This window comes from Oncorhynchus keta, chromosome 30 (assembly GCF_023373465.1).
Source record: "Oncorhynchus keta strain PuntledgeMale-10-30-2019 chromosome 30, Oket_V2, whole genome shotgun sequence".
NCBI lineage: Eukaryota > Metazoa > Chordata > Actinopteri > Salmoniformes > Salmonidae > Oncorhynchus > Oncorhynchus keta.
The window spans coordinates 59,909,363-59,927,136 of NC_068450.1; the positions used below are offsets into that span (position 1 = coordinate 59,909,363).

Consider the following 17,774-nt stretch of genomic DNA (forward strand, 5'->3'; position numbering starts at 1 on the left):
TCTTCAGTAAGGCCATTCTACTGCCAATGTAGTCTATGGAGATTGCATGGCTGTGTGCTCAATTTTATACACCTGTTAGAAATGGGTGTGGCTGAAATAGTGGAATTCACTATATACTTTTTAATATATAGTGTAGATTCTACAGACCCTACTGAGTACTCCCCACCCCACTTTTACATTGGCATAATGCATAGTTTTGCCTGTAAGTTGTTTGACCACATAAAAGTCCAGTAACACTTTCTATGCACTAGCTTTTTGTGAAGACTCACCTGTTTTGTATTCTAAGGACTGTGGTGAGTAGACTGGACACTGGTTTTATTGACAAGCAATTGATCGTTTTGCCCATACTGTGCTATATTTGTATAGTGCTACTGTGCTATATAGTGTCCAGGCATCCCATTTTAAGCTATCTGACCACAGTAAAAGGCCAGCAACACTCCATATAATTCCATGTCCAATGAAATTGCACCATATATACATTCTACAGATCCTTCTGAGCATTCCCTACAGCCCTTTTACTGCTGCACCGAGAATAGTTTTTGCTCTGTAAACCAATATGTAATCCACATACAGGGGCCAGTGGAATGGGTGTAGTGTAACCTTTATTTAACTAGGCAAGTCAGCTAAGAACAAATCGTTATTTACAATGACAGCCTACATGGCCAAACCCAGAGGACGCTAAGCCAATTGTGCGCAGCCCTATGGGACTCTCAATCAGGGCCGGATGTGATACAGACTGTCATTGCTCTAGAGCTATTGTGTATTTCATATACAGTGATTTTCATTGCGGGCATTTATTCGACTTTGGAACATTTAATGCAAATGTCACTTAAATATGAACAAAGGATGTCTGTAATGACTCCTTTAGCGCTGAGATGCAGTGCATTAGACCGCTGCGCCACTCGGAGTACACCAAAAAAAGAGTAAAAGGCCAGCAATAGTCCGTATAATTCTGTCCTCCGTGAAATGACACCATTTATACATTCTACGACCCCACTGAGTATTATCTACAGTACTTTTACTGCGGCACCTTGAATAGTTTTTGCTCTAGAGCTATTGTGTATTTCATATACAGTGATTTTCATTGCGGGCATTTATTCGACTTTGGAACATGTAATGCAAATGTCAGTTAAATATGAACAAATGTCAATCATTGTCCATGTTTAGACAATTATTTTTAATGTATCGTGAATAATTGAGGTTATTGACACGTTCCTACCATTATATGGGGGACTTTTATTTAGAGCGTTTCCAAAATTCCGTGACCCGGAAGTATTTCTTTGTGTCGCTGAAGGAGACGTTGATGATAACAGCGCAGCTAACCAGATATTCTGGCTATTAGAACGGCGAAAATAAAGGTAACTATCTGTGGTTAGTTAAGATAACCACCATTTAACCGTTAGTCGCATCTCTACTGAATGACAGTGCATATGCCACACATTTGCGAGTTGCTCAAGCGTCACTAACGTGTTAGCTACAGTAGCATGATACTGATAGGTAACGTTAATGTATCCGCCTAAATGGACATAATCTGCCAACTAGCTAGCTAGTTACCAAACTTTGATAACTAAATTTAGCAATCATGTGTGACAGCTAAGTTAGCTAGCTAGCTTCTTAGGAACCGAACATGTTTACATGGTAGCTAATCATGTCACAGTAGAAGAGGAAGGTAATAACGCCTTAGGTCTGTCTACATGACAACATAGACGAAGTTCTCTCTATTTAATTCAAATGGCTTTATTGGCATGGGAAACCATATGTTTACATCCATTTCACTTGCTTTGGCAAACGTCAAATGAACAGTAAACATTACTCACAAGTTTTGAAGGTATAGAGACATTTAAAATGTCATATTATAAATATGGGTTGTATTTACAACTGTGTTTGTTCTTCAATGGTTGCCCTTGTGGCAACAGGTAACAAATCACTCTCTCTCTAGGCTCTTGTCACTCTGGGACTCTTGGAACTTCTCTGTGTGTGAGAGCGTGTTGCTGCCATCTCTACACCTCCTTGGAGGATGACCATGGAAGAGATGAGGATTGAAACCGAGACAAACTCCATGGTCTCCATGACGCTATACGCTGTCATGTACCCCGTTTTTAACGAGGTAATGTGTGTGAATGTTTTGTCTAATATAGATTCGGGTACTTTTTCCAGTGGCACACTGGGCCAGTGTGAACTGAAAGCTATTGGTCCAAATGAAAAACATACTGGCCAGGGCCAAGATCTCAAAGGATAGTGGATGATGCGTGCATCATTTAAATATCAGGGGATTTGATCTTTAATTTGCGAGCTGAGCAAGCTAGCCTATAACCTACTCTCCATACACAAATAATAACATTTTAACTTGACAATATAATATTTACATCGATTATGCAAGTTTTATTTTCCATCTCAAAACAATCTCAAAACGGGTATTCTTGTTCGTGATTTTGAACAGTCTGTTCTAGGGCCTTTTAAAATCTGTTTTGTCATACACTGAATTCCGATTTCCAGGTTTTGTTTTTCCGGGTTTCCGGGTTTCCCTCTGTTTTCAGGTTTTCACTCTCTATATATCACACTTTTTCTTATAGAAAAACAAAAAATCTAGGATGTTCTTAGTCGGGGCAGCAGGGTAGCTAGAGCGTTGGAGCGTTGGACTAGTAACCGGTTAGAGCGTTGGACTAGTAACCGGAAGGTTGCAAGTTCAAACCCCCGAGCCGACAAGGTACAAATCTGTTGTTCTGCCCCTGAACAGGCACTGTTCCGAGGCGGTTATTGAAAATAAGAATTTGTTCTTAACTGACTTGCCTGGTTAAATAAAGGTAAAATTTAAAAAAAAAATAGTCCACAACAATTCTTATGTCGTTTTCACGTGCTAGTCAGAAAACGTTTTCACAACAGAAACCGTTTACTCCAAATGTTGTTTATTTCCATTTTATACTTACACAGAAGTTGTAGTTCAGTTGTGTCTCTTTATAAAAAAAGAAAAAAAAGAAACAAGTGGCTGGAAGAAGTTGAAATATGGAACCCTGTGGACTTCACTCCACTTTAGAGCATGGAAGAATGTATCATTTATAGATGTGCACATCCTAATGTAGCAGGCTTGTGCCAAACACTTCAGATTGGAATGGCAATGCGTGGAAACCATACAATTGAAATGAACTACTAATCAAATTGTATTTGTCAGATGCTTGGTAAACAACAGGTGTAGACTAAAAGCACTGGTGGAAAAAGTACTCAAATGTCATACTTCATGAAAAGTAAAGATACCTTAATAGATTTTGAATTTTTTTTTTATTTATCCGTTATTTTACCAGGTAAGTTGACCGAGAACACATTCTCATTTGCAGCAACGACCTGGGGAATAGTTACAGGGGAGAGGAGGGGGATGAATGAGCCAATTGTCAACTGGGGATTATTAGAAAATGACTCAAGTGAAAGTCACCCATAATACTACTTGAGTTAAAGTCTAAAATTATTTGTTTTTAAATATACTTAAGTATTAAAAGTAAACAGAATTGCTAAAATATACTTATGTATCAAAAGTTTAAATATTTTCAAATTCCTTATTATGCAAAGCAGACAAGTTTTCTTGTTTTTTTTTTTTTTTTTAACGGATAGCCAGGGGCACACTCCAAGACTTAGATATTCATTTACAAATGAAGCATTTGTGTTTAGTGAGTCCGCCAGATCAGAGGCACCAGGGATGTTTTCTTGATAAGTGGATGAATTGGACCATTTTCCTATCAAAATGTAACGAGTGCTTTTGGGTGTCAGGGAAAATGTAAGGAGTAAAAAGTACATCATTTTCTTTATAATTTTCTTTCTTTAGCAATATAGTGAAGTAAAAGTTATCAAAAATGTAAAAAGTAAAGTACAGATACTCCCAAAAAACTACTTAAGTAGTGCTTTAAAGTGTTTTTACTTAAGTACTTTACACCACTGACTAAAAGTGAAATTCTTACTTAAAAGGTTCTTTCTTTTCCAACAATGCAGAGTTAAAGATGCACTATGCAGAAATCACTCTGCCATTTCCTGGTTGCTAAAAATTCGAATAGTTCACCTAATTTAAGTTTGTGACAAAACAAGCAAGTATAGGGTAGAGAATCATTGTCAAATCAAAATTATATTTTATTTGTCACATGTGCCGAATACAATAGGTGTAGACCTTAGGGAAATGCTTACTTACGAGCCATTACCCAAAAATGCTTTAAGAAGTTTCAAAAAAATAACTAGAAATAAGTGTCAAGTGAAAAATAGAAAATAAAGTAACAAATAATTAAACAGCAGCAGTAAAATAACAAGTGAGGCTATAAACAGGGGGTACCGGTACAGAGTCAATGTGCGGGGGCACCGGTTAGTTGAGGTAATTGAGGTAATATGTACATGTAGGTAGAGTTAACTTGACCATGCATGGATTATAAACAGAGAGTAGCAGAAGTGTAAAAGAGGGGTATGGGTAGCCCATTGATTAGCTGTTCAGGAGTCTTATGGCTTGGGGGTAGAAGCTGTTTAGAAGCCTTTTGGACCCAGACTTGGTACTCCGCTATTGCTTGCTGTGCTGTAGCAGAGAGAACAGTCTATGCCTAAGGTGGCTGGAGTCTTTGACAATTTTTAGGGCCTTCCTCTGACACCTCCTGGTATAGAGGTCCTGGATGGCAGGAAGCTTGGCCCCAGTGATGTACTGGGCCGTAATCACCACCCTGTGTAGGTCAGGTGCCTTGCAGTTGCCGTACCAAGTGGTGTTGCAGGCTGTCAAGATTCCTTAGTGATGTGGACACTGAGGAAAATGAAGCTCTCGACCTGCTCCACTACATCCCCCTCTGTGGATGGGGGCATACTCTCCCTTCCGTTTCCTGTAGTCCACGGTCAGCTCCTTTGTCTTGCTGATGTTGAGGGCGAGGTTGTTGTCCTGGCACCACACTGTCAGGTCTCTTTGCCTCCTCCCTATAGGCTGCATCATCGTTGTCGGTGATCAGTCGTACAACCGTCGTTGTCAGCAACATAATGGTGTTGGAGTCCTGCACGGCCACGCAGTCTTGGGTGAACAGGGAGTACAGGTGAGGGGCCCCCGTGTTGATGATCAGCGTGCCGAATGTGTTGTTGCTACCACTTCGGGGTGACCCTTCAGGAATTCCAGGATCCAATTGCAGAGGCAGCTGTATAGTCCCAGGGTCTTGAGCTTGGAAGCGACTGTGGTGTTGGTACATGGGACTATGGTACGACTTCTGTTTAAGAACCCAGCAGCTTTTACATTGAGGGGCGTTTGGAATAAACGGTGTCATTTGCAACAGACAAAACGTTTTCCAAAAGAATCAGGACAGTTGAGAGCTGCACGCTCTTGCTGCCCGACAGATGATTCTGCTCAAATGAGGCTGTGTGTGCGGCCCGTGTGAGATAAATAATCTACATAACGAACTAGCAGCTTCAGGAATTCCTGTTTTTTTTCATAAATTATATAGCCTTGATTGAAAATAACAATCTTACATTTTTTTTCACTGGTTTGGATGATTGACTGGCCTGGAGAGCTTCCAAAACCTCCCCGGACCAGCAGGCAGCCCTGTATGTCGAACCCTGGATGAGTGTGTGTTCTTGTCAGCCCCTAACAATGTGTGTGTTGGTTTGGCAGCTGGAGAGGATCAACTTGTCAGCTGCCCAGACTCTGAGAGCAGCCTTTATCAAGGTAAGACACACCAACATAGGACCCCTTACCCCATAAATGTATGAGCTTTGCCCTTACGTAACCCTTGGGCTCTGGTTGCATATCAGTAGTCTAAATCAAGGATGGGCAGCTTGAATACTCAGCAGATGTAATTGTGTGTTTTTGTATGTGCGTGTTTTTTGTGTTGCTAGGCAGAGAGGGAGAACCCAGGCCTAACTCAGGATATCATAATGAAAATTCTGGAGAAGAAAAACGTTCAGATAAACTACACAGAGTCTCTGCTGCGCATGGCTGCAGATGACGTGGAAGGTGTGTGTGGGTGTAGAAAAGTACCAGCACTAAGCATCTGCTTACAAGGGCTTCAGTATATTTATAGTTGTTTATTAAAATATACTCCTATGTCCTATTCCGTGTGTGTGTAGAGTTCTTAGTGGACAGGCCAGAGCAGGAGTTCCAGGACCTAAATGAGAAATCCAGAGCTCTGAAACGCATCCTCAGTAAGATACCTGACGAGATCAACGACAGGGTACGCTTCCTACAGACAATTAAGTGAGTACACGCACACAGTAAACACTAGGGATGCAACGGTACAGTGGGCCCACGGTTCGGTATGTATCACGCTTTGTGGGTAACGGTACGGTTTCGGTATCTTTATTTTTCCAGAAAAAAATAAAAACACATCACCGTTTTAAACAATGAACTCTTTATTTTGTCAATAGACAAATCAAACTTTCTGTTCAGAAAAATGGCAGCATGTCTGACTAGGCCTGGTTTCTGTCTACTTGGAATCAAGGGGAGAAAAACATTACAATTAAAAGTGCTTCTTAGGTTTGACAACCTGTAGGTGATTTGCCTTCTCTATTTTAAATTAACAAGGTACATACTTGCATAGGCAATACAATCTTTGGCTATGAATACTCCCACGGCTTTCCTTATTTCTTTATGTTTTTCTGGATTTATCGCAAATTGTTGTTGGAAGGCAGCAGCGAGAGATTGTGTTTTTCGCTAACGAGTGGACTCTCCTTGCTCCAGCTCCACCTGCAAGGGATACGGCCGGGTGATGGCCACGTAAATGACACATCATGTTAGAAGTGTTTCCACTCGAGTAGCCGACAGTGGCAAAACAATGCTTGCAGACTCTACTTTCTTTGTTTAAGGTCTTCTTACCCTCTTCATCGTATTGAATTGATTTATTTCACCTTTATTTAACCAGGTAGACAAGTTGAGAACAAGTTCTCATTTACAATTGCGACCTGGCCAAGATAAAGCAAAGCAGTTCGACACATACAACGACACAGAGTTACACATGGAGTAAAACAAACATACAGTCAATAATACAGTATAAACAAGTTGATATACGATGTGAGCAAATGAGGTGAGATAAGGGAGGTAAAGGCAAAAAAAGGCCATGGTGGCAAAGTAAATACAATATAGCAAGTAAAACACTGGAATGGTAGTTTTGCAATGGAAGAATGTGCAAAGTAGAAATAAAAATAATGGGGTGCAAAGGAGCAAAATAAATAAATTAATTAAATACAGTAGGGAAAGAAGTAGTTGTTTGGGCTAAATTATTGGTGGGCTATGTACAGGTGCAGTAATCTGTGAGCTGCTCTGACAGTTGGTGCTTAAAGCTAGTGAGGGAGATAAGTGTTTCCAGTTTCAGAGATTTTTGTAGTTCGTCCAGTCATTGGTTGTTAACACAGTGCCCAAAGAAGGGCCAGAAGTATACAGAATGGTGTCGTCTGCGTAGAGGTGGATCAGAGACTCACCACCAGCAAGAGCGACCTCATTGATGTATACCAAGAGAGTCGGTCCAAGAATTGAACCCTGTGGCACCCCCATAGAGACTGTCAGAGGTCCGGACAGCAGACCCTCCGATTTGACACACTGAACTCTATCAGAGAAGTAGTTGGTTAACCAGGCGAGGCAATCATTTGAGAAACCAAGGCTGTCAAGGCTGCCGATGAGGATGTGGTGTTTGACAGAGTCGAAAGCCTTGGCCAGAACAATGAATACGGCTGCACAGTAATGTTTCTTATCGATGGTGGTTAAGATATCGTTTAGGACCTTGGGCGTGGCTGAGGTGCACCCATGACCAGCTCTGAAACCAGGTTGCATAGCAGAGAAGGTATGGTGAGATTTGAAATGGTCGGTAATCTGTTTGTTGACTTGGCTTTCGAAGACCTTAGAAAGGCAGGGTAGGATAGAAATAGGTCTGTAGCAGTTTGGGTCAAGAGTGTCCCCCCCTTTTAAGAGGGGGATGACCGCAGCTGCTTTCCAATCTTTGGGAATCTCAGACAACACGAGAGGTTGAACAGGCTAGTAATAGGAGTGGCAACAATTTCAGCAGATAATTTTTTAGAAAGAAAGGGTCCAGATTGTCTAGCCCGGCTGATTTGTAGGGGTCTAGATTTTGCAGCTCTTTCAGAACATCAGCTGAACGGATTTGGCAGAAGGAGAAATGGGAAAGGCTTGGGCGAGTTGCTGTGGGGGGTGCAGGGCTGTTGACCGGGGTAGGAGTAGCCAGGCGGAAAGCATGGCCAGCCGTCGAAAAATGCTTATTGAAATTCTCAATTATGGTGGATTTATCAGTGGTGACAGTGTTTCCTATCTTCAGTACAGTGGGCAGCTGGGAGGAGGTGTTCTTATTCTCCATGGACTGTACAGTGTCCCAGAACTTTTTTGAGTTAGTGTTGCAGGAAGCAAATTTCTGCTTGAAAAAGCTAGCCTTGGCTTTTCTAACTGCCTGTGTATAATGGTTTCTAGCTTCCCTGAACAGCTGCATATCACGGGGGCTGTTCGATGCTAATGCAGAACGCCATAGGATGTTTTTGTGTTGGTTAAGGGCAGTCAGGTCTGGGGAGAATGCTGAATGCTGAATCCAAAATGTTCCCACCCAGTGGATTTTAAAGACCAGTGGTGCCTCTTCAAATTTGCTTCTCTCCGTCTCTAGCACTCGCCATTGTCACATTGGATCTGAGAGAATATTTGTTTTTTTAGTTTCCACTCTCTTCATGAGGCCCCTTTAGGGAGGTTTCCTACTGAGATGTCATTGCAACTTGTCTATTGGTTGTTTAAGGGGGAGGGTTTGCTGTCACTGCGGTTGCCACATTTTGAGACATTGCTGTGGAGCAAAGTTTGCCAGCCCTCAGGAGCCCCCTAACGGCCTGGAGCCCCAAGCAGTTGTCTGCCTTGCCTGTTCACAAGCTGCCAGTCTAATTCTGTGGATCTGAATTTACAACATGCGTGTAAGTCTGCAGCGTAATAAGCACGTTTTGGAAAATAACAGGCACATCATAATTCCGCGGTTCACGTGTGCTTATTGAACCGTAGGGGGCGTACCGAACGGTCGACAACATACAGTATACCGTTGCATCCCTAGTATACACTAACACACACACCTTCATTAGCATGTCCTTGACATTCTGCTTCTTAATTGGTGTTGGTTGTTCTTTTCCATAGAGACATCGCCAGTGCTATAAAGGAGCTCCTGGATACAGTCAATAACGTCTTTAAGAAATACCACTACCAGAACCGTAGGGTAAGACACACAGAGATGTGGAATATACACTGAGTGGACAAAACAGCTCTTTCCATGACATACTATATATCACCTGGTCAGTCTGTCACAGGTGAATCAAGGTGAAAAGCTATGATCCCTTATTGATGTCACTTGTTAAATGGACTTCAATCAGCGTAGATGAATGGGAGGAGACGGGTTAAAGAAGGACTTGGATTGTGTATGTGCACAGGTTTGACAATGTGTCAAGAACTGCAACACTGCTGGGTTTTTCACACTCAATTAGGTTCCTGTGTGTATCAAGAATGGTCCACCACCCAAAGGACATCCAGTCAACTTGACACAAACTGTGGGAAGCATTGGAGTCAACATGGGCCAGCATCCCTGTGGAACGCTTTTTGACATCCTTGTAGAGTCCATGCCCTGACAAATTGAGGCTGTTCTAAGGGCAAAAGGGGTTGCAACTCAATATTAGGAAGGTGCTCCTAATGTTTTGTACACTCTGTGTTTCTTCCTTATCTTTAATGTGATCAATGGCTGCAAGGAGAGCTGATATCATTGTGAAGGCAATGTTCACATCTGTCTGTCTCTTCTCTGTGTGTCCAGGCTCTTGAGCACCAGAAGAAGGAGTTTGTCAAATACTCCAAAAGCTTCAGCGACACCCTCAAAACATACTTCAAAGATGGAAAGTGAGTTGTGTGGAGTAGATTCATAAGGACACTGAATAGATAGATCTATGTTCATCGACAGCAGTGAGTTGTGATTGGGGGATTTTCTTTTCCTTCACAAAACAGCACTTACTAAACCCACAGCAAAAATACACTGAACAAAAATATAAACGCAACATGTAAAGTGTTGGTCCCATGTTTCATGAGCTTAAATAAAAGGTCCCAGAAATGTTCCATACCCACAAAAAGCTTATTTCTTTCAAATGTTGTGCACAAATGTGTTTACATCCCTGTTAGTTGGGAGAGGGCATGTATGGCGTTGTGTGGGCGACCTGTTTGCTGACGTCAACTTTGTGAACAGAGTGCCCCATGGTGGCGGTGGGGTTATGATATGGGCAGGCATTAGCTACGGACAATGAACACAATTGCATTTTATCGATTGCAATTTGAATGCACAGAGATACCGTGGCGAGATCCTGGCCCATTGTCTTGCCAATCATCTGCACCATCACCCCATATTTCAGCATGATGATGCACGGCCCCATGTCACAAGGATCTGTACACAATTCCTGGCAATTCCTGGCAAAATGTCCCAGTTCTTCCATGGGTTGCATACTCGTGACGGCAGGTAGCCTAGTGGTTGGAGCGTTGGACTAGTAACCAAAGGTTGCAAGATCGAATCCCTGAGCAGAGAAGGTAAAAATCTGTCGTTCTGCCTCTGAACGAAACAGTTAACCCACTGTTCCTAGGCCGCCATTGAAATAATTGGTTCTTAATTAACTGACTTGCCTAGTTAAATAAAGGTCAAATAAAATGTAAAAAACTCATGAGACGTGTCACTCATTGAGCCTGTTTGGGATGCTCAGGAACGACTTGTACAACATCATGTTCCAGTTCTCTTCAATATCCAGCAACTTTCCACAGCCATTAAAGAGGAGTTGGACAACATTCCACAGGCTACAATAAACAGCCTGATCAACTCAATCCCCAGTTCAAAACGATTTCTTCCAGAGTTCCCTGTTGTCTTGAACGCACTGAAGTCGGAAGATTTCTGAGTTCCCAGTTGTTTTGAACACGGCATTAGTCTCAGCGGAGAGAGGGAGAGAGCAGCAGAGGGTCAGCCTCTCACAGTCCCTGCTCTCTCCTTCCTTGCCTCAAGTGAGACTGAGGTAGGGTACACCGTCTTCCACCTGATGGCAAAACGAGTCGAGCTCATCGGAAAGTGAAATATATCGACATATATTAAAGTAGACATGACAAGCTGCTAATAACAAAAACGCAGGGCTATCGATACACTTGTCTACTAATTAATTGCAGCTGCAGCGCGAGTGGTAGTACAGAGTACGTTTTATGTTTTGTAATAGTGCTGAATAGAAACTTTAACATGAACTCACTCATATAAACAGCAGCTCTGCTGTATTCTTTGACAGTCTCTCTCTGCTCATGGTTTTAAAAAGTGATAATCTCATGTAGCTAGTATCAAACTTTGCTGGAAGTTGTAGGCTCACTCGATTTAGCCACAGATCTGCCGGTGCGCAGGGCTTCTGAATCAAGTGCACCGCCAATTGCGCCACTGACCGGTTGGTGACCACTGCCTTATATGAACTGGAACTCAGTAAAATCTTTGAAATTGTTACATGTTGCGTTTATATTTTGTTCAGTGTACATTAATTCTAATAATATTAGTAGTGGGAATGTTCTTACTGTTTATTTTATGATTACCATGAGAAACCAATTATTTAATCAGGTTTGAAATGTCAGGGCTATTTTGAACAACTGTTTTGCTGACATTGCGTTTTTGTTTTATTTGCAGTCGTTAAATAACAATCTAAATGAACCATCCTTGTTTCCAGGGCGATCAACGTGTTCATCAGTGCGAACAGACTGATCCACCAAACCAACCTCATTCTGCAGACCTTCAAGACCGTCATATAGGTACAATAGGGGTTTGTGTGTGTGAGACATAGAGAGTTCTAGTTGAATATAACCTGTTGTTGCATGAACATTGCCATTGAGGGCTTCCATCGTTTTAAAGTAGCTGCATTAAGCAGCTGGTATATACATAAACTCAGCAAAAAAAGAAACGTCCTCTCACTATCAACTGTGTTTATTTTCAGCAAACTTAAAAGGTGTAAATATTTGAATATAAGATTCAACAACAAACTGAACACGTTCCACAGACATGTGACTAACATAAATGGAATAATGTGTCCCTGACCAAAGGGGGGGTCAAAATGAAAAGTAACAGTCAGTATCTGGTGTGGCCATCACACTGCAATACTTAATGCACCTATCTCCTCCTCATGGACTGCACCAGATTTACCAGTTCTTGCTGTGAGATGTTACCCCACTCTTCCACCAAGGCACCTGCAAGTTCCCAGACATTTCTGGGAGGAATGGCCCTAGTCCTCACCTTCCGATCCAACAGGTCTGAGACGTGCTCAATGGGATTGAGATCCGGGCTCTTCGCTGACCATGGCAGAACACTGACATTCAGTCTTGCAGGAAATCACACACAGAATGAGCAGTATGGCTGGTGGCATTGTCATGCTGGAGGGTCATGTCAGGATGAGCCTGCAGGAGGAGGGAGGAGGATGTCTTCCCTGTAACGCATAGCGTTGAGATTGCCTGCAATGACAACAAGCTCAGTCCGATGATGGTGTGACATAGCGCCCCAGACCATGACGGACCCTCCACCTCAATAGATCCCGCTCCAGAGTAAAGGCCTCGGTGTAACGCTCATTCCTTCGACGATAAATGCGAATCCGACAATCACCTCTGGGTGAGACAAAACCATGACTCGTCAGTGAAGAGCTAATTTTATCAGTCCTGTCTGGTTCAGCGACGGTGGGGTTTTGTTCCCATAGGCAACGTTGTTGCCGGTGATGTCTGTTGAGGACCTGCCTTACAACAGGCCTACAAGCGCTTAGTCCAGCCTCTCTCAGTCTATTACGGACAGTCTGAGCACTGGACACCTGAGCACCCTAACCTGTGCAGGTGTTGTTACACGGGGTCTGCCACTGCAAGGACGATCAGCTGTCCGTCCTATCTCCCTGTAGCGCTGTCTTAGGTGTCTCACAGTACAGACATTGCAATTTATTGCCCTGGCCACATCTGCAGTCCTCATGCCTCCTTGCAGCATGCCTAAGGCACGCTCACGCAGATGAGCAGGGACCCTGGGCATCTTTCTTTTGGTGTTTTTCAGAGTCAGTAGAAAGGCCTCTTTAGTGTCCTAAGTTTTCATAACTGTGACCTTAATTTCTAACCGTCTGTAAGCTGTTAGTGTCTTAACGACCGTTCCACAGGTGCATGTTCATTAATTGTTTATGGTTCATTGAACAAGCATGGGAAACAGTGTTTAAATACTTTACAATGGAGATCTGTGGTTATTTTGATTTTTACGAATTATCTTTGAAAGACAGGGTCCTGAAAAAGGGATGTTTCTTTTTTTGCTGAGTTTATATCTCAGAGCGGTATTGGACTAAGATACAGTGGCATAGTATAGAGTACAGTATATACATATGAGATGGGTGATGCAATATTGACACACAATTAAAGTGACTAAGATACCGTAAAATAGTATAGAGTACAGTTTACACATATGAGATGAGTAATGCCAGATACGGAGACCTTTATTAAAGTGTCTCGTGTTTCATTTCCTTGAAGTGGTGCGGTTTATACATATGAGAAGAGTAATGCTAGATACGGAACATTATTAAAGTGGCTAGTGATTTGTAATCTGTCTCCTGTGTTTGTGTCTTTGTCTGAACATGTGTGTAGGGTTGCCTTGGAGATGCCATCCAGTCTTCCAACGAAGCAACATTAACAATGGCGTACGATCGGAGAGCACCTTTTTGCCAGATTTAAATGTAAAATAGAGGCTTGTTTTTATCGGACCGTTTTAATTTATACCCTTGAGGTGCGTTCAACAAGGCTGATGTTAGCAGTGAAATACGTCTCAGCTTTTAAACTGTTAGCTAACGTTAGTGAATGTTTAATGGCCAAAAGCTAGCTGAAGAACTTCAGCATATGTGATAGGTTTTTTAGTTATCCCTAGCTACTGTTTAATTGTTTGAATCAGCATTTAACGTTTAGGGACAGTCTTGTTGATCGGGCTGTGACGATACCAGTATGACAATATTTTTTTCCATGGCAAGAATGAAAACATGAGGCAGGCTCAACTCTTTGGTCCCATGAATACTTGCTGTATGTAAAATATTCTGTGCTCTATCTTAGAAAATACATGTGACAACATAATGATATTTGTTTCCAACATTAGGGCTGTTTTCCTAAAGATGTAAAATCCGCTTTGTGTATGATTATTATTTGTGCTTCTAACTTTCTCACTCATCATTATTCACGATGCATTCAGGATTTTCCATAATCATGGTAGCATCCACATCAATGTAGTAGTGTATTCTATGACAGTCTGCACTTTAACCTCGTAGTCGTTGTATAATTTGAAATCCAAAGTGCTGAAGTACAGAGCCAAAAATAACAACAGCAAAAATTCACTGTTCCAATACTTTTGGAGCTCACTGTATCTGACCCTGTGTCAGTGTTTAGGGGCAACTTCCTCCTACATCTACTATAGCTTCTTAATCATGCTTTCAGAACGGAAACTGCTTTCACTACCTACTGTGCATCTCAAGTGTCTCCCTCTTACGAGAAAGCAATATGATGTTCTAACCCTACTGGGTATGAACTTTCACCTGTCCAGTCTTTACAGATGAGTGCAGAGGAAGGGAGCGGTGTGAGGAGAGGAAATCTTGTTAGATTATTGAGATGTACTCCTATTCTACTCTCTATTAGAAGACAGAAAACCAAAAGAATTCAAGCACAGAGTTGCTGAATCCCAAATAGACTCCTGGACGAGGGGGTAGGGACGGACTAGGGAGGGATCGATTTGGGATTCACAAAGTAACATTCCCACACTGTCTGTGTGTGTAGCTACAGAGAGCATGACTGAGGGGAGAGGAGGGTTTGTAAAAGGAGTCTGTCCCTGATGTTTCAAGATGAAGGGAATGAAATGGCTCCAGGTTGAAGCTGTCTCTATATTTAAGTGATACTATACTTACTGTATGTCTGGTGGCAAATGTTCAATAAATTGTTTCCTAATGATGCAGTTTGTTTTTGGAATTCAGCAGTGTTTAGGGGGGGGGGGATCAGTGGGCAAGCGGGGATGGAATTTGTGAGGGTTGGATAGAATGCATAAAAAGGAGAATTTGAGGGAGAGTGGTGAGATGTGTGATTTGGGCAAACAATGATGGGCAGACACACACAGGCTTTGGCCACTTGATGGCAGTATGGTGCAGCCCTACCACTATATTAAAACAAATCCCTGATAGGAAGAAGACAAGTAGAGATGTGTTTTAAAACTACTGGGATTTACCCCATGGGATTTTTCATGAATAGAGCACTTCAGATAAAATGGCATTTTATTGTCTGTTTACACAGACATTTGTCTCATCATAAAAACTCAACTTGTGCTTAGCTCCTAGCACCTCTTCCCTACTCACTTGTGTATATCTGAAAGGATTGTATTGGGGGAACCAGACTTGGGTTAAATTACTATTTAAAATATTGCAATTACTTTCAAAGTAAGTATTCAGATATACTTTTATTTGAAAAGGCAAGTAGTTGAATATTGGAAAGTATTTCCTCATTAAAGAGACAACGAAAGCCATTCTGCTCCTGTCACTCATTCTTTTTTGGTAACAGGTAGACCGGTGGAATTTAAAGGAAATATAAGGTAACTACTTCCTTATTGAAATCAATAAGTATGTCAGATTTCCAGGGTGCTCTTGCCTTTAGCAAAGACATTCTTTACATGAAAATCTAGTACTTTGAAGTACATGATATTCTAGTATATTTAATTTAAGTATACTAAAGACATTTTTGAAGACAAAATAAAGTATACTTTTTAAAATTATACTGAAGTACACTTATTGTGATATGAAAATCAAGTATATGCTCATGAAGTATACTGCGGTACACTTTTCACCACATGATAATAGAGTACACTTTGGATATACTGTAATTGAATGAAAATGATGTTGAATATAATAAACTACATTCATCAATCTGACTTCATTATCATGCGAATAAATGCAACAGGCCCTGTACTTCTCTGGAGAATCTTAGTCAAGGCAGTGACCCTCACATCTCCATGACTATAATGAACATGTCTATCTTGCACCTTTATGCAAGTATTAAGAGGCTAGTTACAAATGTGTGATATAGCTCTCGGTAGCTGATGTGAACAAAACCTTTAAACAGGTCAACATTCACAAAGCCGCTGGGCCAGACGGATTACCAGGATGTGTACTCAGAGCATGCGCGGACCAACTGTCAAGTGTCTTCACTGACATTTTCAACCTTTCCCTGACCGAGTCTGTAATACCTACATGCTTCAAGCAGACCACCATAGTCCCTGTGCCCAAGGAATCAAAGGTAACCTGTCTAAATAATTACCACCCCGTGGCACTCACGTCGGTAGCCATGAAGTGCTTTGAAAGGCTGGTCATGGCTCACATATCAACAGCATCCTCCCGGACACCCTATACCCCCTCCAATTCGCATACCGCCCCAACAGATCCACAGATGACGCAATCTCATTTGCACTCCACACCGCCCTTTCTCACCTGGACAAAAGGAACACCTATGTGAGAATGCTGTTTATCAACTACAGCTCAGCGTTCAACACCATAGTGCCCACAAAGCTCATCACTATGCTAAGGACTCTGAGACTAAACACCTCCCTCTGCAACTGGATCCTGGACATCCTGACGGGCCGCCCCCAGGTGGTAAGAATAGGCAACAACACGTCTGCCATGTTGATCCATAACATTGGGGCCCCTCAGGGGTGTGTACTTAGTGCCGTCCTGTATTCCCTGTTCACCCATGACTGCATGGCCAAACATGACTCCAACACCATCATTAAGTTTTCTGATGACACAACAGTAGGAGGCCAGATCACCGACAACGATGAGACGGCCTATAGGGAGGAGATCAGATAACTAGCAGTGTGGTGCCAGGACAACAACATCTCCCTTAACGTGAGCAAGACAAAGGAGCTGATCGTGGACTACAGGAAAAGGTGGGCCGAACAGGCCCCTATTAACATCGATGGGGCTGTAGTGGAGCAGGTCGAGAGTTTCAAGTTCCTTGGTGTCCACATCACCAACAAAATATCATGGTCCAAACATACCAAGACAGTCATGAAGAGGGCACGACAAAATATTTTTTTCCTCAGGAGACTGAAAGATTTGGCATGGGCCCCCAGATCCTCAAAATGTTCTATAGCTGCACCATCGAGAGCATCCTGACCGGTTGCATCACCGCCTGGTATGGCAATTGCTCGGCATCTAACTGTAAGGCGCTACAGAGAGTAATGCGAACGGCCCAGTACATCACTGGGGCCAAGCTTCCTGTCATCCAGGACCTATATAATAGGCAGTGTCCGAGGAAAGCCCATAAAATTGTCAGAGACTCCAGTCACCTAAGTTATAGACTATTTTCTCTGCTACCGCACGGCAAGCGGTACCAGAGCGCCAAGCCTAGGACCAAAAGGCTCCTCAACAGCTTCTACCCCCAAGTCATTAGACTGCTGAACAATTCATAAAAATCACCACCGGACAATTTACATTGACACTCCTTGTACACTGCTGCTAGTCGCTGTTTGTTGAACCCTGTAAGAATCCTGGATCTAGCTGTTGGACAGTTTTTTTGTATAGAGATATCAGAAATGCAGTGTAACTACATAACGTTTTGTGTCTCCTTATGGGGGTAAAAACAGTTCATGCGCACACAAATCCAAAATGATGCATTTGATTGCAAAATCGAATGCTTCTTACCTGAAAGAGTCACCTTTACCTTGGTACTTAAAACCTAAATCGATACTGTCATTACCGTGGTTCTTCAATATTTATGCATAATACTT

At 42.2% G+C, this 17,774-nt stretch overlaps 1 protein-coding gene across 1 annotated transcript; it reads left to right on the plus strand.

Annotated features, from left to right (window-relative positions):
* The first annotated feature begins 1,208 nt into the window (after positions 1-1,208).
* On the plus strand, positions 1,209-14,953 carry LOC118363871 (programmed cell death protein 10). Its single transcript, XM_035745157.2, has 9 exons — positions 1,209-1,358; positions 1,940-2,107; positions 5,612-5,665; positions 5,836-5,953; positions 6,067-6,193; positions 9,107-9,185; positions 9,771-9,853; positions 11,686-11,767; positions 13,613-14,953. Exons 2-8 carry the CDS (start codon positions 2,018-2,020, stop codon positions 11,765-11,767), a joined length of 633 nt encoding a protein of 210 aa, XP_035601050.1. The 5' UTR covers positions 1,209-1,358; positions 1,940-2,017; the 3' UTR covers positions 13,613-14,953.
* The last annotated feature ends 2,821 nt before the right edge of the window (positions 14,954-17,774 follow it).